This window comes from Micrasema longulum, unplaced genomic scaffold, assembly GCF_059751315.1.
Source record: "Micrasema longulum isolate JH-2025_06_02 unplaced genomic scaffold, ASM5975131v1 h1tg000307l, whole genome shotgun sequence".
Taxonomy (NCBI): Eukaryota; Metazoa; Arthropoda; class Insecta; order Trichoptera; family Brachycentridae; genus Micrasema; species Micrasema longulum.
In genome coordinates, this window is record NW_028277511.1 from 246,656 (window position 1) to 269,079 (window position 22,424).

A 22,424-nucleotide genomic window follows, 5' to 3' on the forward strand; every position below is an offset into this window, starting at 1 on the left:
ACCACGAGGCAGACACACATTCACAATTTACTCTTTATATTTTTTAACGTAAGAAACAAAAACAGAGATGATTGAATGCCATATCACTCTGTCTTTGCATAAAGACCTCGTTTCGTCTATATTCATACATCTTCTTATGAACGCACGCTTATTATTCCGATTTTTGACATGTTTGTTTTTGAGCATTTGTTGGATTTGGTTATGCCATGTCTATATCGGTCTTCCTCCTTTTCTGCATCCATTAACATTCACCTCGTAAATCCTTTTGGCCTCTTTTTCGCCGCTTATTTGCTTCACATGTCCAAACCAACGCAGCACATCTTTCTTGATTTTGTCGATAACGCTTGTCTCAGCCTTACTAATGCACAAATCTTGACATTCGTACACCGATCATACATGGTTTTACCACAAATTCACCTGAGAGATCGCATTTTGACAGCATTCAGCCTTCTTTCACCATTGTTTTTCCAATTCCATACATGAGAGCCGGCATCAGGACTTCATTGTGAACTACTACTGCCTACTGCGGCAAATGTTTATTTGCCAAAGTTGATTTTAGCGCACGGTTAACCCTGTTCCCGGCACACACTCTCCTTTCAATATGTTTTTTAGTCTTTCCATCCCTAGTTAACATATTTTTCAGATACATAAATTCCTCTACCCATTTTTCTCCCCATTTACCGCGATCTCACATTAAGTCATACTTTCATTTCTTTAAAAATCACATTCGATTTATCAACATTCATCATCATTCCCCTTGCATACATCGTAGTCTTTGTTACCAAGAATTGCAGGTCTTCTTTGTTGATAGCAAAAAATACGGCGTCATTCAAAAGAGAATTGACAGTTAAATTTCCCCTTTTTGCTCCCATTACAAAATCTTTTAGTCCCTTGACACAGTTATCGATGCATACGTTGAACAAGCACGATGACTTTACACATCCCTGTTTTACCCCTTTAGGAATGTCAAACCACGATATGAATACCCATTTACCCTCACACATGCTGTGCTATCCTTATACAGTAACGCAAAAGTCCGTATCAGGTTGCCCTTTACTCCATACACCATGAAAACCTTTCGGTGTTTAGCCAGACATTTCTGTCATAATTGAGTTCTGTCAAAATATGTCGATGTACTAGAAATTTTCTCAAACTGAACGGTTGAAGAAATTGCTTTAAGGCAATATGCCCGACCTTATATGTTTATAAATCGTACATGTATGTAAAGTGTAAAATAAATAAATAAATATCACAGAGCAAATATTTGATCCATACATCCTCTCCCATTCACAAAGCCAATTTGTATATCTTTATTTTTAGTCACTTTTCTTACTTTCTCAATCAGTATTCTACCATATATTTTAATTACAGCTTTTGAGAAGCTGATAGCTCAACAATTTTAGCAATTTTTTTTTTTGGTTTAATTTTCCTAATAAGCGAAAAGCGTTTTTTTTTCTTATGTAAGGAAAAAAAAATATCATGAACTTATTTCGCTTTATTTTAAAATGCATTTTTTCCATTGATATTTTCATCAATAAATCTGTTGAAAATAATACAACACAAAAACATTATCACTTTGGAGATCAACATCTTTCATATCAGTGAAACTATGTTTAAGAGGCAAATACGAGTACTTGCTATTGGGGAGTATTGTTGAACCATCGCTTAAGGGTTCCTGATCTGACATGTTTTCCCAATATAATGGCTTAGATATTTTATTGTATTTGTAATGTTATTTTAATAAAATAAATGAATTTAGATTTTTAAAATGTAAAAAGTAAGGGATGAAAAACTGGCATCCTGAGAGGGGTGAGGGGGGGGGAGTAGCTCCAGAAAGATCTTAAGAAATTTGATGCAATTGACATTAGCTGTTCAACAAGGCAATGGCTGGTCCTGGGCTAGTATTCCAAACGCTCTCGTGACCGTATTATCTCGTGTATTTACATACAAAATACACGAAAAAACTGTTTCCTCGTGCCACGAGAGTGGTTCAGGATAGCACCCCTGGGGGGTGGGAGTCGCCAGCTATTTTTTTACTCGTAAGAGGGTCGCGTATTCAAAAAGGTTAAAAAAACACTTTACTATAAGTAAATGGGAATCAATTTGAGGAAAAGTGGGATCCAAACCTCGGACCTCTGATCCGTGAGTCCGCATCACTAGCCACAACCGAGTTCATGTTTACATTATTTTTGCACTAGATTTAATTTATAAAAAACTGTGACTTGTCACTTGTACTTGTACTTGTACCTACAAACAATATTTTTTTTAACCATTAAATAATGTTTTTTCAAATAAATTAAATCCTATTTCATTTTAAGCCAATCAATAAAAACATCATAAAAAATATCACTATGATATCAACCATCCATTATTAAAAGCCGTTAGAATAGAGATGAATAATTGACCACTATCAGTTCTTATTTTACGTAACTTTTATAAAGAGAGCAAAATAATTATGTGTCACCGTGTAAATGTAATAACTTGAACAATATCACAATTTAACTACAGCGCAGTTGCAGGTAAATAAAGATTGACAAAGCGTTACATTCAATATATTCGAAACTTTGTGAAAGTCAGCTGAAATATGGCAAACGATTTTAGTCTAATTTGAGTTAATTTAACTAAAGATCTAAACCGCATTACAGTGTCATAAAACCATTCAACTTGGAGGTTCTTTCGGCGTAGTAAACTGTGCATAAATATCTTGTATCTACATTAATATTTGAAAATTATTCATGTCCAGGTCTTTGTGTTTCTATATATTTTTAATATAAAATTAGTTGCGTAAAATATTACATTCTATCAAAATTATAATTTTACGAAACTAAACCTAAAATATGTTTTGTGTTGAATGCGTGAGTTTGTAATAAGTTTAGTAAAAAGTAATACAACAAAGTCTCAAAATTAACAAACAATTCGCGGCTATTACAGGTGAGTTAAAAAAATTACTTTCTAGATTTTCATGGGCTTTTAGGTACTAAGAGAGTTTTTCTGTATCCCTCATTTAATGGTGCCATTTCACGATGAAGTTTAGCTCCAGCATCACGCTTATTTTCATTTGATTCGCAGCCTCTTAATTTTAAAATTAAGAAGATACGTTTCTTTCCTGCCCTACTTTTTCCTTCAACTTTTTTTTGAGATGATCGAGACTAATCCCTATATTTCTCCGTATTTAAGATGTTCAAAATACTCTAGTTCTCCTTTTTTAATTGTATCAAATAATTATTTTTCCTCTCCCGTGCATCATGTGTTATGCAGTTACCAGGATCACTCCTAGCCGACACGACCCGACGCCGACATCGAAACGATATAGAAACGCCGACAAGAACGCGACATTTCGGATCGCATTTAGTGCAGCGTTCGTCCTATACGTATTTATGCTTCAGAGTGTGCATTATTACTCTAAGATTTATGCATATGTTAATATTGCACTGCACACGGCATATCAACAAAGATGTTTTGAAAAAAAACATTTTGGTTTCCATATTATTGAGCTACCATGCACGATTCTTGTGTATAATATTTTATTATTCATTTAAACTACCATAGAGACGAATAATTGACGGCTATCATTTATTATTTAACGTAAATGTTATAAAGATAAAAATAATTGTGTATCACCGTGTAAATGAAATAACTTGAACAATACCACAATGAGGAAGTTCAGTTGTTTTGTTATTGATAACTAAGTATCGAATACTCAAGTAAGTCAAGAGCGGAAATAATCGGCTTGCGTGCATGAGAAGATGTATAAATGTTAAGGGAACGAAATCTGTATGCAAAGATGGAGTGATGTGACGTTCTATCCTCTCTGCCTACCCTTACGGGAAATGGCGTGATGGTTTGTTTGTTTGTTGTTCGAAACCTAGCCAATTAAAAAAATATGTGTGTGTCGTATTATCAACGTTATGATTTATGAAAATTTTGAAATTACTTCGCGTGTATTCTCAAGTTCTCTTCTTTTTATTTTCGATGAGTTCTGCTTACTCGCCGGTTGACCAATTGTAAACCGGAAATTTATCACAACTCTCTTATCATTGGTTGATTCGGAAGAACTAGTAACGTCATGCAAAGTAGTTCGTTTTTATTATAATTTTTTATTTTATTGTTTTCATACGTTTTCAATAAACTTTGCCGTATAATTAAATACTTTATTTTCTACCATGGGTAAGAATACATTTTTAGTATCCAATTTCCTGTAGGGCTGAACTTCCTCATTGTATGGTAAAGTATCTGAAAAATATATGGAAAATTACTAAAAATTATTGAAATAAAAAAGAACTACTTTGAACTACGTCATAAATTCTTCCGAATCAACCAATGACAGAGTGTTGTGATAGATTTTCGGTTTCCGCGAAGCCAACTTACCGGTGGAGTAATTTTAAAATTTAAAAAATCATAGCGCTGATAATACGATACAAAAAAACTTTTTTTTTAATTGGCTTAGTTTGAGATTTATTAACAAACAAATATAAAGCTGTACTTTCTCATTGCCCAGTGTAAAATGACATGAAACATTTCTAGATAATATTTTGCATGTTAAAGTATTTAAATATTCTTACATTTTATTCTACGATACTGTGTCACTAAAACATGCTGGATGTTAGTATAAAATGCAAGCATAATTCTCTACTTAGAAGAATTTGTACCAAAACAATGCAACAATTTCTCTATAATCTCTGCCATCAAACGATATTATATAAACATTAACAATATTTTGAGTTTGTCCAAATTTTTGTAGACAATGACTGGATTCAACTCCCTGGGGAGCTGTTTATATTAATATATTACAACAGAAATGAAGAACATTTAAGAGAAGGTAATATAGAAGTCTAGGCATCCACAGGGCTTATGACCTGTCAATGGCTGGTTTAAGTGGCCACTTTACACATTGTGTAACATTCACCATTCTGCCCATATTTGAACATCCATATTCCTTTCATTTTTTCATCTGTTGATGTTTGTAAAGTTAAAGAGCTGTAACCTTTATTTGCGCGGGTGAGATTCATCTAATTGAATTATTCACCTACATACAAGGCAACGCGTGAAAATATTTTTTTTAAATTTCTATACTTCTTCATGGACCAGGTGGATTTGTCGACTATAGAATAAAAAAAAAAGAATGTGTCACATTAGACACATTCTCTTATGTCATCATCATTTCGCTATCCGCACCAAGTGGTGCATATGGCATTGAATTTGTACTCTAATTGCAGCGTTTCTTGATAATTTTTGTTACATATGAGGTATTGTTATCAGTAAAGCTAGGGTTTCCTAGGACAGCGGTGCCCGTATTTTAACGGCCGTAGTGAACGGTGATGCAGTGGACAGCCATGGTAAAGGTGATTAGAGAGTGGTTTCCTAGGAAAACGGTGTTAAATGGTGTTGATAACACCGTTTTCCTAGAAAACCACACTCTAGTCACCTTTACGACGGCTGTCCACTGCATCACCGTTCACTACGGCCGTTAAAATACGGGCACCGCTGTCCTAGGAAACCCTAGCTTTATACGATTCAGGTGCCCGTCTAGGAACTATGAAGCATTGCAATTTAGAACCACCTTTAAAACCTATATTTCTCGTCCGCCATGCCAGGGATCGAACTCGGGACTTCAAGACAAGTAGGTGAACACGTCAACTACTACACAACGAGGCAAACTTATCTACACTCAGTTTCTTTAGTCAGGATGTTTGCCTGAGAGCAGCCATTGATCAGAATCTACTTGGCCAGGGTTCTGGCTCTATTTCAAGCACTGAGCTGTATTCTTTATCCGCCTGGACACATTAAACTACTGCATAAAAATAATAGCCATGCGATGATTTATATTTTTTTGCAAAACATTTTTTTCTATTTCAATCTTTTATTTTTCAATAATAACTAATGAAATACACCGGAATAATTTATTGCTATATCGTAATGTACCAACGCAGTCAAATATACACCAGTAGAAGCAGACAGAGTAATTATGATATTTGATTTATTTTTGATTGTAAAATTACATATGATTTGTTTTATTTTAGAATGCTTCGTATTATATTGAGTACTCTGGTTATAATTCAGGTACTAAGGGCATTAAGGTTAATAGAAGAATTTTCCTGGAAGCAAATTACTTATGACTGGCCGAGCGCTGATTTCAAGTCCCAAGCAATCAGTAGCCTAGCTTATATACCCCAAAACAATCTAATCCTTGGCATGGCCATATGGAAGAATAAAGTTTTTATCACTGTCCCGAGGTGGAGGCTTGGAATTGCTTCTGCACTGAACTACGTCACTATCGGGTCTGCCAAATCTACCCCTCTGAAGCCGTACCCATCCTGGAATGCCAATTTCCACCCCGCGGGACAAGTGACATCAGGTCAACCGAAAAACAACGCAACTGTTGTATCGCCGTTTAGAATGTGTGTCGATAAGTGCGGCAGATTGTGGGTATTGGATTCTGGCGCCGAAGATATTCTTGGTGAGATAATAAATATTTATATGTATTGCCATTATGTCTGGTCCAACGATAATGATTATTTATGTAATTCTTTGTACATAATTACAAAGTATATGACGTATCGTCATGATTGTAGAACAACGACGCGTGTGATTTTATTCAACTTTACATGAAAGAGGTTAAAAATCTTTTTTTCACACTTTATATCACAACGCGATAAGTAGAAAATTATATGCTTTGATACTTGGGTCATTTATAAATATATTTTATAGTTTTCAAATTTGGAATATAAAGCCTTTATATAAAGTCACAACAGTATTATGTACAAGTATTTAACTATGGCCGAATTCCGGTGGGAATGCAAAATATAATTTTCAGAAGTGGCATTTGACGCTGCAAATAGTTACATGTAAGTACTGATACTTAGTAGATAATAAATATCATTGATAAACTAGATTTTTACTTTTTGGTCAGTTAGAAACAATCAAGTAAATATTAATTTGGACATACTCAAAATACTGTTAGTTAAAATTTAACGAAATCTATATAAATACCCACTCAATTCAATTTGTTGCTTTTATTATTTAATTGCTTACCTGCTAAATATGTATTATCTTCGTAAAATTTAATCTTCTCTTTTTCTAAAGAATATCAATTAGTTTTTCAATACCTATTGTATTTAATTAAATTATATATTTCAATACAATATTGAAAATGTTCGTTTTTAACAGGAAGCAAAGTGCAAATCGTGAAGCCGTGTGTTTTAATATTCAACCTCAAGAATGACAAATTATTAAAGCGTTATACGTTGAAGGACTCGGATATCACTGCAGATTCTGTTCTTCCCAATATTGTAAGAAATTTAACAAAAGCCTAGAAATTTAAAGATAATAATAAAACGTAAATTTATAACTAAGCATATGTATGTAAGGTTGATTAACGAATAACACCAAAACAATTTTCTAATCCAATAAATAAGTATACCTACCTGCTTTGTATAAGTCCGCCTCAAATAGTGCAGCGCCTTTGCCTACCATGCATTTCGGGTTCGATTCCTAACATGGTTGACATGAAAAAATAGTCCCTGAACTGACATCTTTATCTAACAAAATACATCTTCATGAAACAAAATATCTGACTTTAAGTATAGGCCAACGAAATCAGCCAACAGAAAGAACTCTTAAATTTCATGAATGCACAAATGTAAGAAACTGTGACTTTGAGTGCCAAACCATAGAAAAGGTCGATAATACAAAATATCTAGGCATGCATATTGATAGTTTCTTAAAATGGAACATACACGTAGATAAGACAGCAACTAAACTAAGAAAAATGATACATTTATTTAAAAACATTCTAAACAAAACTACTTTAATTCATGTATACTATGCTCTAGCACAATCAGTTATCAATTACGAAATAATAGGATGGGAAAGAACAAGTAAAACCACATTAGAGCCATTAATGAAATCACAAAAAGCCTTCTTTTCTTATTTCTTAGTTATACGTTGAAAAACTCTACAGACAGACTTTCTACAGAATTTACAGTACTAATGATGAGGAGTAGTCCTTTTGAATGTATAGACATGATACTTAGCATTTTTCATCGCATAGGTGGTCGACATTGGCACTTCTTGCAAAGATGCCTTTGCTTATATATCAGATATTGGCGCCTTTGGTATGATCGTGTACAGCCTGAAGCAAGACGATTCATGGAGAGTAAGGCACAACTACTTCCATATAGATCCACTGGCTGGAGAATACTCTGTTGGAGGAATCAAATTTCAGTGGTCAGATGGAGTTTTCGGTGTAGCTCTTGATAATAAACGCGAAGATGGGTAAGGAAGCCAGTCATCAAACATATATTCAAATACGGATGTGTAATAATACGTTTCTCAGTGTTTTGTTTGTTTTTAGATATAGAAAAGTTTATTTTCACCCATTTGCAAGTACAAAAGAATTTGAAGTTTCAAATAAAGTTTTGCAGAACAAATCGTTAGCAACAAATTCAGCAGAAAATTATCGCTTCTTTCACGTATGTGCTACATTTTAATAATTGGAACAGTAAAATACATTGTAATATTGAAAAATCAAATTAATGTAATCATTGCAATGCATTGTTTTCAGGTTACAGGAGAACGGGGGGAAAATACGCAAGCCTCAGTAAGCATCCATGATGACCAGAGTGGAGTTATATTCTTTATCCAGGTGTTTACTATTTTTAAATCGGGTATTTTTAAAGACTTTACACTAAAGTATTACAAAAGTAATATTCATCTTTTATCTTACCTTTGCAGGTAAATCGTGATGGTATATCTTGTTGGAATACTGCCCGGTATCTGAGTCCCTGGACCCATTCTCTAGTCATCAGTGATTCTGTCACTTTAGAATTTCCCAATGACCTTAAGGTATACATTTCGTTAGGTACCCTACATTTTACATTGCAAGCTAAAATCTTTATTTATATAAGGCAATGTTCGTATACGATATACGAAACAACTAATGAACCGATTTACGCGCGATTTTTTTGGAAATAATGGGCTTTTCGCTGGGTATTTTTTAAAGCTCTTAAAATTTTTTATTTAACCTGTAGAAAATGGTTAGAATCATAAATGTTATATTCATCGACCTGCCAGGGTTACATTGAACAAGTACCATCTTTTATAGGTTTATCTAAACGGTTTTTACACGTTTTTACGACACAATCGGGTATTTTAGTTAAGAATCAAATGTTAAGCTCACGTCAAAACCTAAATGGTGGTTAAAGAATAAATAAATACTCGTTGGGCATGACTGAGTGTTTGAGCATGAGTTAAGTGTCATTATTTTAGAGGGGTGCGTCGATGCGTATTAAAAAATCGATGGTTTTATTTAAAAAAGCCGAATCTGACTCTATGGTTACATAAAAGCATTATGAAGTAAAATTTTAAAGGATTAACCTTAAGAGGAAACACAGTCGAACTTTTTTTTTTTTTTTTCATACAAACGTATTTCCGTATTTGCTCCCTGGATCATGCCACTAGAGCAGTGATTTATTTATTTATCTAAATATTTTAGTTAGACATAAAAAGGCAAGACATGCAGTTTTATTTTTTGCAGAGTACTGGGAGGAATCCACAGTAACAAAAACACAATTTTCAAATAACCATTTATCAAAATTTGCTGTCACGCATATCCTAACAATTTATGTAATTCGGAACACAAAAAAGCAGTGTGCATATTCAATTTGAACTAAATAAAATAATTGATACCAAACTTTCGATTGTGTTCATTTAATCTATATACGAGTATAAATTTAAATCTAGCAATGCCAAAGCATTGCCGGGTTAAGCTCGTTTATTATAAAATAAAGGACTGATTAGCTAAAGAAAAAGTCTTCGTAAAATTGAAACCATATATCTTCCATGCATCTTTCAGTAAAAACATACTTGTATTAAAATAATACTAACTTGAATTGGCCAAAAATACAATAATACATGATGTTTTTTTCCAGATTGATGATAATGGAAAACTTTGGGTACTGTCAGACCGTCTTCAGAGGTATCAGCGTCAATCCCTAAACCCAAATGAAATTAACAACAGAATCTTGTCTGTATCGATCAGTGAAATTCTTTGGGAAGGAAAATGCTAATTTTATTTCAGTACAAGTGATACTCCAATTAAATTAATACTGGTTTTATTAAAAATTGTGTTGACTTTGTCTAGTGTAACCTAATTAATTACAATTATATAATAATGTATTTGTCTTTCCTTTGTTTTTTATTGTACTAAAGTAAAATATTATCATAAAATTAAACCCACTATACAAAATATTGTATAATGGGTTTAATTTTATAATAAAGATATCAGTCACGAGAGCGATGAAACCGGTTACTAGGTACTCCAAATTTGTCACTCTTCTTATATTTATTAAAAGACTTATTGCATAAATAAATATTTATTATTAAAATAATTAACAATATACTTTCTAGAATTTTGACACCGACAAACTTGAATGTTTTATAATACAATATTTCGAAAGGGCAAAGATAGTTCTGATAAAATATTTATTATTAAAACATTGTCATACTTTTGTCCCCTACATACCCAACATTATCTCACTGACAAAAGACATTGAGGAACTGTACTATCACAATGACTTGTTATGTAAACAGTTTTATTTCAGATTTAGTTGAACATTGTAACGAGAAAGATCTCATTTAAAACTTGAAGTTTGAAGTCTTTAAGATAATAAATTATTAAAATATTGAATACGTTTGGAAAGAAAAAAATATTCAAGATGTTGTTTAATTTGTGGTTGGCACCATTTGTACTATACACCTTTTATTTTTGCAATGCTGCCGAAATGGAAGAAGTATTTTCCTGGAAGCGAGTTCAATACAAATGGCCAGACAAAGAAACGGAGAATTTAGCAACGTCAACGGGTGCATACATTCCGGAAAACAATGTTCCTCTTGGTATAGCAAGGTGGGAGAACAGAATCTTCATAACGCTGAATCGATGGAAGAAAGGAGTGGCTTCTACGCTGAATTATATCGAAATTGGAAATGACAAGTCTCCTCTACTGATTCCTTACCCGTCCTGGGAATCTAACTTGATTTGGAACCACTCAAATAAAGACCCATCGAAGCAACCAATTGTATCTGTCTTTCGGGTATGGGTGGACTCCTGTAATAGGCTCTGGGCTGTGGATGATGGGGTGGACGACTTTTTCGGTAAGTCGAAGATCCAAATTCTGTCGATCAAAATTTAAATCGTTTTATTTAATAAACACCTGCTTTACGTAATTTTTTTTTTGACAGGGGATCAACGCAAGATAATTGGAAAATCGATTCTAATTTTTGATCTTACATCAGACAAGCTATTGAGGCGATATTTTTTTCCAGAATCTGATTTTCATCACGGTTCTGCCTTTGGAAACATAGTGGGTAAACTTTTTTACTATATAAAATAACACCAAATAATTTTTACATTATTTATAAATGCGTTTTTTTTTCTTTTGGTTGTGGACATTGCTTCAAGCTCTTGTGAGGATGCTCACGCTTACATAAGTGATTTTGCCGGTTTCGGTCTTGTGGTATACAATTACAAGTCTAACACGTCTTGGAGGATTAGACACCTCTACTTTATGCCTGATCCCTTGTCCGGAGCATTTAACATTGGAGGAGTGACAGCTCATTGGATTGATGGAGTCTTGGGGCTAGCTCTCAGTGATCTCCACAATGACGGGTAAACGATAATTGAAACCTTAATTTGCTTAAAATAATCGTGTCTACTTAAAGGATCTCTCTATTGCCACCAAAGTTGTGCATCATATTACAATACTTTTAAAAAATATATTTTAAGTTTATAATGAATTTTAACCTGGTTGTTTTTAATCTTATCTGAACTAACAGCGTCACAAAGTATATTTTAAAGCGTTGAATTTATATTTCTTATAGATTTCGGACATTATACTTTCACTCCCTGACGAGTACTACGCAGTTTAAAGTATCCACAAAAGTTTTACAGAATCAAACATGGGCCAGTACTGAGGCTGCATTTGATGAATATAAAGTAGGTATTGATCCAAATCTATTCCTAAATTCAATGTGCATTGCTTAATTAACGTCATATTTTCTTTTAGATATTAGGAAATCGTGGATTCGCTAGTCAATCAACGACAGATAGTTTTGATACAAATACTGGTGTAATATTTCATACTCAGGTAGGTGGATAGGTATTTTGTTTTTTGAGTTTGTAAATTATTTTACTATTTTTTTATACATAAATTATCGTGCTTGCCTTTCGATTACATATATTTACAATATTTTTCATCAACATTTGCACGCATTTTAAAATCTAAATTAATAAAAAGTACAAAGTATGCAGGTACCTAAACATTTCAGGTCAACAGAAATGGAATAAGTTGCTGGGATACCACGAGAGAATTGAATTGGACTTCCTTTTTGGTAGCAGAAAATGAAGAATTATTAGAATTTCCGGCAGATATAAAGGTACTGAAATTACAGAAATAAATATTCACTTTTATCTTTCACAGATATAATATTTTATTTCGAAATGTTAACCGAATTATTTTTAATGTTAACCGAAAGTACTTTTTTTCAGATTGATAATGAAAGAAATATTTGGGTAATATCCAATCGCTTAACAAAATATTTATATGGTTCCCATAATAAGGATGAAGTCAATATTAGAATTTTGAAGCTGCAGGTTGATAAGGCTATTGAAAATTCTAATTGTAAATAAATCGTTTTTTTTAAACTGAATATAATATGTAATAAATATTGAATATGTTTTATGTTTTTGATTCAACATACTATTTAATCACGCAGGTACAGTATTATTAATTTATTTTAAAGAAACAAAAAGTCGACAATGAAATAATAACTTTTTTTTTAAAATACAGTTTAAAGACAGACCAGCAAAGTTTCTAAATAAAAACCATACATATTACTAATGTGTGTTACAACAAAACGATGTGTTTATGTGTATTTGTATGAGAGTAAATGTAGATGTGTGTTTTTGTGTATTAGTGTGGAAGTAGGTGTTCAGATGTGTGCATAATTAAATAGTAAGTGGGATCGTTTCGCAGCCAGAAATAAAAAGTCTTAATTTATTTTTAAATAAATTAAGGGGCATGTAAAATATATCATTAGATGAAAAAAAACATTATAGTTAGAGCAAGAACGATAGAGGAAAGAGTGTTGTGTATAGTTAGTGCTACAGACTGGCAGATGGAATAAATACTTTTTTCTTGTCACGCGAAAGGGGACATTAAGATTAATTTTGGAGAGTAGGTTAAAAGAGTCTACTTAATTATTTAATAATTTGTGTAAATAGCATAATTCAGATACAGTGCGTTTATTTTCAAGGGTAAAAAATCCATTTTGTTTGGCAGATTGGCTGTAAGTACAAAGCGTCTCACTGTTTTTATAATCTAGGTATTTAAAAAAATTTCGTTGAACATTTTCATTTTCATTATTTTGTAATATTGTATTTAATGTACCCAAGTGCTATTCTATTCTACAAAAGCATTTAAGTTTTTAACTCTTGTGTGACTGCGATGTCACACTAGTCGACATAGGACACAACACTTTATATAACTTTCTTATTTTTTTAAATTATGAATTCGTATTTTTTGTAATCTTCAAATGGACATTTTCACACCCGATTTAGAAAGTAAAATTTTTATAACTATGCTAAATGTTAATACAAAAAATATTTATCCTTGCTACGCGAAGAATGAATGTCCGCTAATTCAGCAACACATCTATACAGATACCTTATACACGAGAGAGCACGAAGATAGAAGTCATAACAAGGAAGACAGAGGCGCGGTTCTGCGGCGGGTGTTGTCTAAAACAGATTCAGTCTTCAGTCGGTTGATGACAGTAATGAGGGACGCACGCACGTAACATGAGCGGCGTATTTGTGATTCTAATTTATTTTGCTATAACAGGGCTAAATTATATGTTTTTTCACATAAATTATGGAAAAGGAATTATTAAACATGTTATGTTATTATTTCCATGTTATTTTTTTTTCAAATGTCTGAACTTTAGAATATTCCGTCTTTTACTAGTGGTAACACGATGTTACATCACCGCGCGCAAAAGGGTTAATTTACCACATTTTTTAAGAGTTAAAGACTACAAAAAAATAAGCAGAGTATTACGATAAAAATATGTAATGATGGTACATAGTAAATACTTATGGCAATAATTGATAAAATAAATTATGCTTCTCTACTATTTCAAAACATTACTTTATGCTGAGTGTCGTGGTCTATTGGGATATCAGATATACCTACATCTCCATTTCTGGGCCAAGCTGAGAACAGAGTTTAGTGAGGACCCCGTTAGTTCCTTGATTTAGTCTTTAGTCGGTCCTTCTTGTAAAAGACGACCCTATTGCTCGCTTGCCCTCAATTATCCCTGTTAATATTAGTTTGCCGAAACTCTCCATTGCAATATGTCTGAGATATGATAGAATACTATTTCTGCATGCTGCGGATTCTTTCGGTTTTAAACACTTACTGGGGGATAGAGAATATTTGTGCATCTTGTAGTCCATCGTCTTTGGGCCCACGTTTCAAACACATTGAGCGTATGCCAGTGTAATGAAAAACACAAGAAATTTCAGTAGACAGGCTTTCATTCACAATAATCAATCAAGTAATTTTCAATTTTATAAACGGAATGTGTTGAGTGTCCACAATCTTTAAAAATTATTTCATAATAAAAAACGTTGCATAGGTTTTTTTTTAATCAGCTACTAGGTACCCATTTTTTGGTCGAAGTGGGTTTATTCAATAATACTTATTACTTTCTCGACGGAGAACTTTAAACATCGTCTAACTAGAGAAGAGCTAGAAAAGTACAAATTGTCTTCTTTGTTAGAAGACGATTTTGATGATGATATCGTTTTCGACTTAGAAGACTGTGTTTTGGGAAAGACAAAATGTTGCCATTCTTACATACCAAATAAGACGATTAAGAAGGTAGTTCTGGTGTTGTCTTTACTTCACGAGGAAAATAATAATAACGAACAGTCTGGAGCTGACTCAAAACCTGGGGTTAATTTTACTAAAGAGGGGGTGGATACTATGAACCAGATGAAGAACGACTAGTCTGTTGGAAAAATCACACGCAGATGGCCAATGAGAATATTATTTTCAATGCTAAATATATCCGGAATAAATGCCCAAATTATATACAACGCAAATAATTAAGTAGTCACTCGGAGACGCAAAGGTATATCACTTGAACTTGTGAAACCCCATTTAAAACGACGACTTCAAAAGAAATATATTTAGGTTTAAGACAAACAATGAAACGATTCTGATGATAAACCAGAGGCTGCGGTTAGCTAATTTTGTTCAATCTGTCCAAGAAAGAAGAACAGGCATGAAAAAAAACGTGTTTGCATGCAAAAAATACTTTGAACTGAATATGTAATATATTGATATGTTTTATGCGTTTATGATTCATATCATTAATTGTAGTGCTTTCACACTTATAGATTACGCAGATAGGGTATAATAGTCTTAGTAGCTTATAACCGAGTTGCACAGTTTAAACCAGCGCTATACCAGCGGGTGCCCTGCAAGACATCGGACCCTCTCATGTGTCCTACGAATTTTGAAGGGTACTCTAATAATTTTCCGATAAAAAACTGAATTATTTATTTTAACAAGTACTTTAAGTGCATTACAATACCGTTCCTTTGTTACTAAAAAAAGCATTAAAAAATACTTTTGGTTATATTTTCTCGGTAATACATCAAGATATCGTTTATTTTTCTAAAATGTAGTTGCATTTGACTTAAAGCATGTTGTTTTATTTATTTTTCTTTCCCTGTAATCAAAATTATGTACAACTTTGCGATAAAACGTCGTTAAACATGCGTGAACATTTTGCTCGCGCGCGCGAATCAGTGTAACGTTTTAAAGCGCGATTGCTGAAGGATTAATGGAGGAAGACTTTTGTGAATGAACATTTAGTGCTATTAATTTTAACGCAATTTCTTGAATAAATTCAATTTTACTTTACATGCGAGAAAAACAAATATTAGTTTTTAAATATGTAGGACTTTTTAGTATCGTAAAATTTGTAAACCCGTTTATAAGTAAGTACTTTAGTGGTCACGAATCGACGCATCAATTAAGAAAATTTTACTTGTGTAAAGAGAAAGAAGAAAAGAAAAGAAATAAGTGTCTCTTCATGTATATACTCTAAGCTTCTATCCAGAGATAATGTAGAACTATTACCTCAGAGATAATGTAGAACTATTACTAGTTCAGATCTGCCACTTAGTACTACGGCGCCGTAACAACCAATTGACGTTTAGGTATAATAACACATTCCTATTGGTCAAATTTTGTATTTGCGCTATTTCACGTTGGCGCTTATATCCGTCGAAAAAAAATTCCGCGGGAAATTCAAAACTTTCCCTAAAAGTTTTTACAGCTCATAGCTTGATCATGAGTAATAGTTAAAAATCAGAAGTATTCACTTTTTTTCCAAATTGTTACTTTTACCACGGATTTTTAATTATTACTACTGATCAAACTACAAGTTTATATTATGAAGGAATTAAAGCTTCTCTATCATTAATGATTCTGCATTTCGAAAATAATGAGTTTTGGGAATTGATTGCCAACCCATAAAATTTAATAAAAAATCTTAGTTTCCTTTTTTGTGATTTAAAAGTGAATTCACCACATTTAACAACAAACTTTTATAAAGCAAACTTGCCCTAACACTGATCATTAATGGTAAAGAGGCTTTGAAGACAGAGGAGATGAAAAAAAAGACACTTTATATGGAACATGATTTTTTTAATAATTTAGTTTACGTTGTTAACTTTGATTCAGTGTTAAGTTGGATAAAAAAACGCCAACATGGAACACATACTTAAACATGACAATTTTTATTTTAAGTTCTGGAAAGAAAAACATGCCAATTGAACGCTTCAATACATATATGGATATATTTAAGTTGATATAATACAGATTTATGCAACAAAAAAAGATAACATTGGAATACAATACTTTCTGAAGAGCTAAACTTATTTGAATTATATATATATATATACTTATATAACATGTTTATAGTTTTAATGTATATATTTTAGTCTTTATTCAGAATAAAACATTACATTTAAATTAAATTTGATACAACTTTAAAACGCATAAAAGAAAAATAATGTGTCGTGGTTCAGATTAGGGCTTCCAACCCTGCAGCTGATTTTCAATCTAGGTTTTTTGCAGAATGAAAAAAATTCAATCCAGTGAAATCCTCGTATTAGCGGGATCCTGCATGTTTTAATGCATAGCTTAAAGTTCCATTTACAGGAGTACAATATAAAAGATATGAAAATATTGTCTAATAAACAGCATCAACCACAAAAGACAATATTCTGGGACAATACAATAATTCCACTTGGATCCTGGGAAAGAACAGTGTTGTATTGTTCACTTGTAAACGGTTGTTATATTTTGTATTTAGTGTATTGTATTATCGAGACATAATTGCAAAAATATTGTAACCAACAAAAACAATATTTTTAAGGAGAACACTAGACTTATTCCTATCAATGAACAAGGAATACACTTTGAGAATCAATCTCTGGACTATTTATTTTATTGATACCATAATAATATCTTGTTAAAAGATATATGACTGTTGACAGATGTGGATAAAAATCTATATCAACCAATACCGTGGGATCTTGCTCCAAGTGGAATCAGAAAATCAATAGGGATCCTAGTATAACGGAATGTGCACATACTCCCAGTTCAGAATACATCAACTTTATAATAATACAAAAAATTTCAAAATAATTAGCCCCTTTTCACATCAAAATTTCTTTCTGGAAGTTATGATTACAGAAAAATTTAAAAATGCTAGAATAGCTCTTATCTCAGAATATAATTGCAACAGCTTAATGCTACTTATTAAAATAATATCTACTTATTGCACATTAAAAGCAAAAATGTCATATTTTGTGTACTGAACAAATAAAGTGAAGTCCATATTTAAAAGAAATACTGTATGTTAGCTAAAAAAAGACATAACATATTTAATTTGCAATAATTATGTGAACAATAAAGGTCCATATTTAAAAGAAATACTGTATTTTAGCTATACAAATACATAACATATTCATTTTGCAACAATAAATAAATAAATAGGTCAATAAGAATTGTTTATTTAAAAATATGTGATAAAAACCATCTGTATTTATATGCAAGAGTAAATAAATAACAGTTACTTAAATACAAATTAATGATTTTAAAATACAAATTAATGATTAATATTTTTTGCTTTTTTTACCCCCAACCCCCCCAGCCAATTTTTGTAAACATTTAGATTCGAATCAAGTAAAATTACTTCTAAAATTACTTACATTCTAAATAGAATCATATTTTCCTGACAATATTTTATTTATTTCCTGTGTCTAATTGAATAGTTGTAATTTAAAAATCAGCTTTACAAATTTTACTTTTATTACATTTATAACCACTCAATATTTAAATTTTCCTCTATTATATACTGCAAGTTTTTATGGATATTTGATTGAATAAGATTATTTGGATTATTTAAATACCCATTAATAATTTCAATCCACCTTGTAAATAAATTCAGAAGGCTATTATATGCTAATTTTAAATAATAACCAGTTCTCTCTCTCAACAATACATATTTGTGATGAATTGAAGCTTCTGACTGAGTAAGGATTGTTTGCAGGCCTCACAAATATTGTCACTTAACAATCTACGACAAATCCAACCAGCAGAATATCCATGGGCTCCAACTTTACTTCTCTCCTGTTGAGAGCGTAAAATAGATACATCATGCACAGTAATGCTATTGCATTCTGCTATTAACAAACTAGATAATGACATCCTAGATTCATTATTGAGCTCAGGTTCTGAAAGTAATGTGGGACCATCACGAGAGAAACTTAAAAACTCTTTCAGGTTTAGTATCATGCGCCCTCTATCGTCTTCACAGTTAAGTGTCGGAGAGTGTGACGACAAAAATTACTAATAAGTGCAGACTTAAAAGTGTTGACAAAGTCTCTGCATGTTGGATTCACATTCTTTCCATTGTACATTCTTATTGTACCAAAAAAGTTTTCCAATGGATCTTGGTTGAGACGTCGCAGAACTAGTTTTTTATTACCAGCCTGATGCAAGTCTGCCCAGAGCCCTTGAACACCTTTGATGGTCAAAATATAGTTTTTTAGAGATGGTACAATCGTCCTCTCTTCCTGAATTCAAATTTCATTTTCTTCAATTTGTTAATAGCATCAATCCAAAATGCATGGTGTGTAGACTGCGGTGTAGTAATGTATCTCATTTTACCCTTGGAAAAGTTGGTAGCACCATTTGTACTGTCGGAGAGTTTGTCGAAGAATAAGACGACATCACTGGTGGCTAACAAACTTAATTTTTGGGTGATGACTCTGAAATAGAAAAAAACAAGTATTTATTAAAGACTAAATATTTTTAATTCATATTTTGATCTCATCCGGCACATTTAGATACATACCAAATTCTGCAGCAAAACGAAGAGCAGCAACCGTCCTTTCATTCAACACTCAGTTGCTTACTTTCATTTTTCGGATTTTATCAGGTATAATGTGTGCATCGTGTATTGATTTCAATAACCTCACATCTCCAATCCTTGCGTCCCGTTCATACACAAAAATTAAATCATTACAACTTGAAATTTTAGCCTCAGTTGATGTATTTTTATTGAGAAAATTATTTTTTAACCCCTTTATCAAATGGGGGAGGTCATAAATTATAAAAACCCTATGACTACATATTTCAAAAAATGTTTCATCTGCAACAAATTTCAATAAAACATTAAACATAATATAAAACTGAAGTAGTATTATTTAAAATATTTGTAAAGAAAATCTGAATGTAATTTTGCATTTATAAACTAAGGAAATAAAAATAATTCTATCTACGTTTAGAAATTAATTTGTAGAATTAATTTTAAATAAAAAACACTTTGTATTTATACACCACATACGAGTTTAATATTAGTTAGTACACAAGTCTTGGGTATTCAGAATTCATCACCCATCATTAGGTGTAAATACAACCTTTGCAAGTTTATGTTAACATTTGATGATGGGTAATTTTGAATACCAGAACCTTGTTTCTAACTAATATTAATTTCATGATTGACGTATAAATGCAAAGTTTTTTATTAATAAAATATTAAAAATAATTATTACCATAATCTTTCCCATTAATCAAATACATTCTTCGTGTTTCTTCTCTTAAATATTTAAGTGCTCCAACATTCGTTGCACCTTGGTCACATATACTGGCCTTAATAATAAAACCAGTGTCTGAAACAGCAGCGTACACTTCCCGAATACATTTAACTGAATGGCAGGAGTTGTCCCTTCACAGAAATAGTAAGCAATATCATAAAAAATCTCCCTTATCATAAAAACCAGGGCATGGTCCGCAAATCTGAAATAAGAAAAAATATATATTCTCAAAATTATGACATTACAAATGGAACTAAATAATTTGTTTGCAATACTAATTTTTTTTTAAAAAACAAACCTGGCTTTTTCTCAATTCCAAAATCGAGAAGCTTTTGGAGTCCTTCATTTTTCACACCAAAAGATAGTTATGGTGACAGCGAAATTATTAAATAGTAATTAATATTTTTTTTAAATGCTCTTGTGTTGCATTTATTCCTGTTCGGAAACTCAATCCTCCAAGAAGTCTATATAAGGTTCGTCTTGAAGGCGATGCAAAATTTTTCTGCACGAGTATGTAACCCTTGGGAGAGTTTTTCAACAAAGCAAGGGACAAAATTAGCGCAGTTTTGTGGTATATTAAATTTTTATTTTTGCTTCCTGGGCTATATGTTCTTCAGTAAATAAAGCCGGTGCTGCTTCAGGAAGTAGCCTACAGTTTCCCTCAATGAACTTTGCCTGAAAATGTCTGACATACGCGAAATGCATAGCGAATTCTACTATGTGATGTGTCTAATTTTGGCAAAGCGATATAGTTTGACGATGTCCCCGGATACATGGCAAGAAAGCATACAACACTTTTTTGACATTGTTATAATTATCACAGGCGAGAAAAATAGAAGAGAAAAGGTGAGAAGACACACGCACGCCGTAGATTTAAGTTAACACACGTTTTAAATTTAAACAATTTTTCACACGCGCTTTTTGCTTTTAATAGAAGAGAAAAGGTGAGAAGACTGACACAAACCGAAAAAATAACGAAAACGGGACACGCACGCCGTAGATTTAAGATTAACACAGGTTTTAAATTTAACCGTTTTTCACACATGCGCCATTTGCTTTTTCTAACTGTGTGACGTCATGATGCGACATCAGCGCTCGTACGTAGCAAGTGCGTAGCGCTTACTCGAAATAGCGATGCGATACTACCAATTCCATTACTACCAACACAAGGGGGGTAAAACTCCATGACTACCAACACAAGGGGGGTAAACACTCGCAATAGGGACTGTCACCCCAGTGTATTACCTTCTATCCAAGATATCTGTAGTCTGTGTTCAGTGTGTTCTATCCTAATTTTTGATCGTATTTAGTGGTTTTAAGTCGATTTTAGTTTCCGAGAGGTCGACTATTTATAAATATATTGTAACACCTTTGATGTTGATAGAAGTGTCGCAATAACCGAATGCTAAATAAAAAAAATATTAAAAACTCGGCTATCACGTTTAGTGCAGGTTAATGGTTAATACGAGTACTATCACTAATCTGTGCGCATCACCAACACTACCTAAACTCACACCTAGTCACCTAGACTCAAGGCCTAAGCACTGAAATGATATGCAGAGATAATGTAGAACTATTACTATGATATGGGCCATTTTTTTAACGTCAAAAAATTTTTGTTAATGACTTTTTTGGGTTAGGTTTTTTTTTCTGACAAAGGTAACTGGGGACCTACGTATTTGATTATGCGTATTTTTCTAATTATAATAATAATAAATACCTTAATTCAATACCTGTAATCCATGAATACAGGTAAATTTTTTAAATTTTGTAAATAAACCAAATCATTACAGAATAGGTATTATTACACATTTCGTTTGAAGGTCATTATAAAAACCGAACATATAACATTACAAAAAACAGAACAAACACATATAATAAACCAATTTATATAAATAAAAGGCAATGTTCCATGTGTCCTTGATAGACTGAATAACTTCTGGATCGATTACGTACGGTTTTTGGTGAAATGTAGATCTTTGCCATGAGCATATTTATAGAGTTAAAAAAGTTAGAAGCGGAAATAATTTTTCATCGTTTCCAGGGCTGCATTCGCCGAGAATATACAAAAAAGAAAATATCTTCTTTTGTTGTAAAAAAGTCTGTTTTTTAATGTTTACAAACAACATTCGTTTTTATGGATCCCAATCAGACTATTTCCTTAAATTCCTTCTAAATTCTACCC

At 32.3% G+C, this 22,424-nt stretch overlaps 3 protein-coding genes and 1 long non-coding RNA gene across 6 annotated transcripts; 3 read left to right on the forward strand and 1 right to left on the reverse strand.

The window, feature by feature from the left end:
- The first annotated feature begins 2,643 nt into the window (after nucleotides 1-2,643).
- LOC148282642 (protein yellow-like) lies at nucleotides 2,644-10,181 on the forward strand. 2 transcript variants are annotated; one of them, XM_088224756.1, is made up of 8 exons: nucleotides 2,644-2,931; nucleotides 6,021-6,457; nucleotides 7,168-7,289; nucleotides 8,051-8,274; nucleotides 8,354-8,471; nucleotides 8,564-8,644; nucleotides 8,734-8,844; nucleotides 9,930-10,181. In XM_088224756.1, the coding sequence occupies exons 2-8, from the start codon at nucleotides 6,022-6,024 to the stop codon at nucleotides 10,065-10,067; spliced, it is 1,230 nt and encodes a 409-aa protein (XP_088080882.1). In that variant the 5' UTR covers nucleotides 2,644-2,931; nucleotide 6,021; the 3' UTR covers nucleotides 10,068-10,181. The 2 variants fall into 2 exon arrangements, 1 of the variants encoding a protein (XP_088080882.1); XR_015822045.1 differs by lacking the exons at nucleotides 2,644-2,931; nucleotides 7,168-7,289; nucleotides 8,051-8,274; ... (2 more) ...; nucleotides 8,734-8,844; nucleotides 9,930-10,181 and adding an exon at nucleotides 3,648-3,704 and having other exon boundaries at nucleotides 6,021-6,113.
- A 426-nt stretch (nucleotides 10,182-10,607) lies between these two features.
- Nucleotides 10,608-11,390, forward strand: LOC148282643 (protein yellow-like). Its single transcript, XM_088224757.1, has 2 exons — nucleotides 10,608-11,151; nucleotides 11,239-11,390. The coding sequence occupies exons 1-2, from the start codon at nucleotides 10,716-10,718 to the stop codon at nucleotides 11,388-11,390; spliced, it is 588 nt and encodes a 195-aa protein (XP_088080883.1). The 5' UTR covers nucleotides 10,608-10,715.
- A 131-nt stretch (nucleotides 11,391-11,521) lies between these two features.
- Nucleotides 11,522-12,732, forward strand: LOC148282644 (dopaminechrome tautomerase-like). The gene is made up of 5 exons (XM_088224758.1): nucleotides 11,522-11,665; nucleotides 11,878-11,992; nucleotides 12,063-12,143; nucleotides 12,325-12,432; nucleotides 12,545-12,732. Exons 1-5 carry the CDS (start codon nucleotides 11,565-11,567, stop codon nucleotides 12,683-12,685), a joined length of 546 nt encoding a protein of 181 aa, XP_088080884.1. The 5' UTR covers nucleotides 11,522-11,564; the 3' UTR covers nucleotides 12,686-12,732.
- Nucleotides 12,733-18,683: 5,951 nt separating this feature from the next.
- LOC148282645 (uncharacterized) lies at nucleotides 18,684-20,664 on the reverse strand. Of its 2 annotated transcripts, none has more exons than XR_015822048.1 (4): nucleotides 20,538-20,664; nucleotides 20,198-20,441; nucleotides 19,498-19,794; nucleotides 18,684-19,390 (listed from the first exon to the last, which is right to left on the reverse strand). It is a non-coding gene; the product is annotated as an uncharacterized LOC148282645 (long non-coding RNA). The 2 variants fall into 2 exon arrangements; XR_015822047.1 differs by having other exon boundaries at nucleotides 18,684-19,411.
- Nucleotides 20,665-22,424: the final 1,760 nt, after the last annotated feature.

Excerpts from the sequence above, each read along its gene's own strand:
- LOC148282642 (XM_088224756.1), top strand. The coding sequence starts at position 6,022 with ATGCTTCGTATTATATTGAGTACTCTGGTTATAATTCAGGTACTAAGG. Across the intron at positions 8,275-8,353 it reads GATAATAAACGCGAAGATGG|ATATAGAAAAGTTTATTTTC; the intron begins GTAAGGAAGCCA and ends GTTTGTTTTTAG. Across the intron at positions 8,645-8,733 it reads GAGTTATATTCTTTATCCAG|GTAAATCGTGATGGTATATC; the intron begins GTGTTTACTATT and ends TTACCTTTGCAG.
- LOC148282643 (XM_088224757.1), top strand. The coding sequence starts at position 10,716 with ATGTTGTTTAATTTGTGGTTGGCACCATTTGTACTATACACCTTTTAT. Across the intron at positions 11,152-11,238 it reads TGGGGTGGACGACTTTTTCG|GGGATCAACGCAAGATAATT; the intron begins GTAAGTCGAAGA and ends TTTTTTTGACAG.
- LOC148282644 (XM_088224758.1), top strand. The coding sequence starts at position 11,565 with ATGCCTGATCCCTTGTCCGGAGCATTTAACATTGGAGGAGTGACAGCT. Across the intron at positions 11,666-11,877 it reads AGTGATCTCCACAATGACGG|ATTTCGGACATTATACTTTC; the intron begins GTAAACGATAAT and ends TATTTCTTATAG. Across the intron at positions 11,993-12,062 it reads CTGCATTTGATGAATATAAA|ATATTAGGAAATCGTGGATT; the intron begins GTAGGTATTGAT and ends ATTTTCTTTTAG.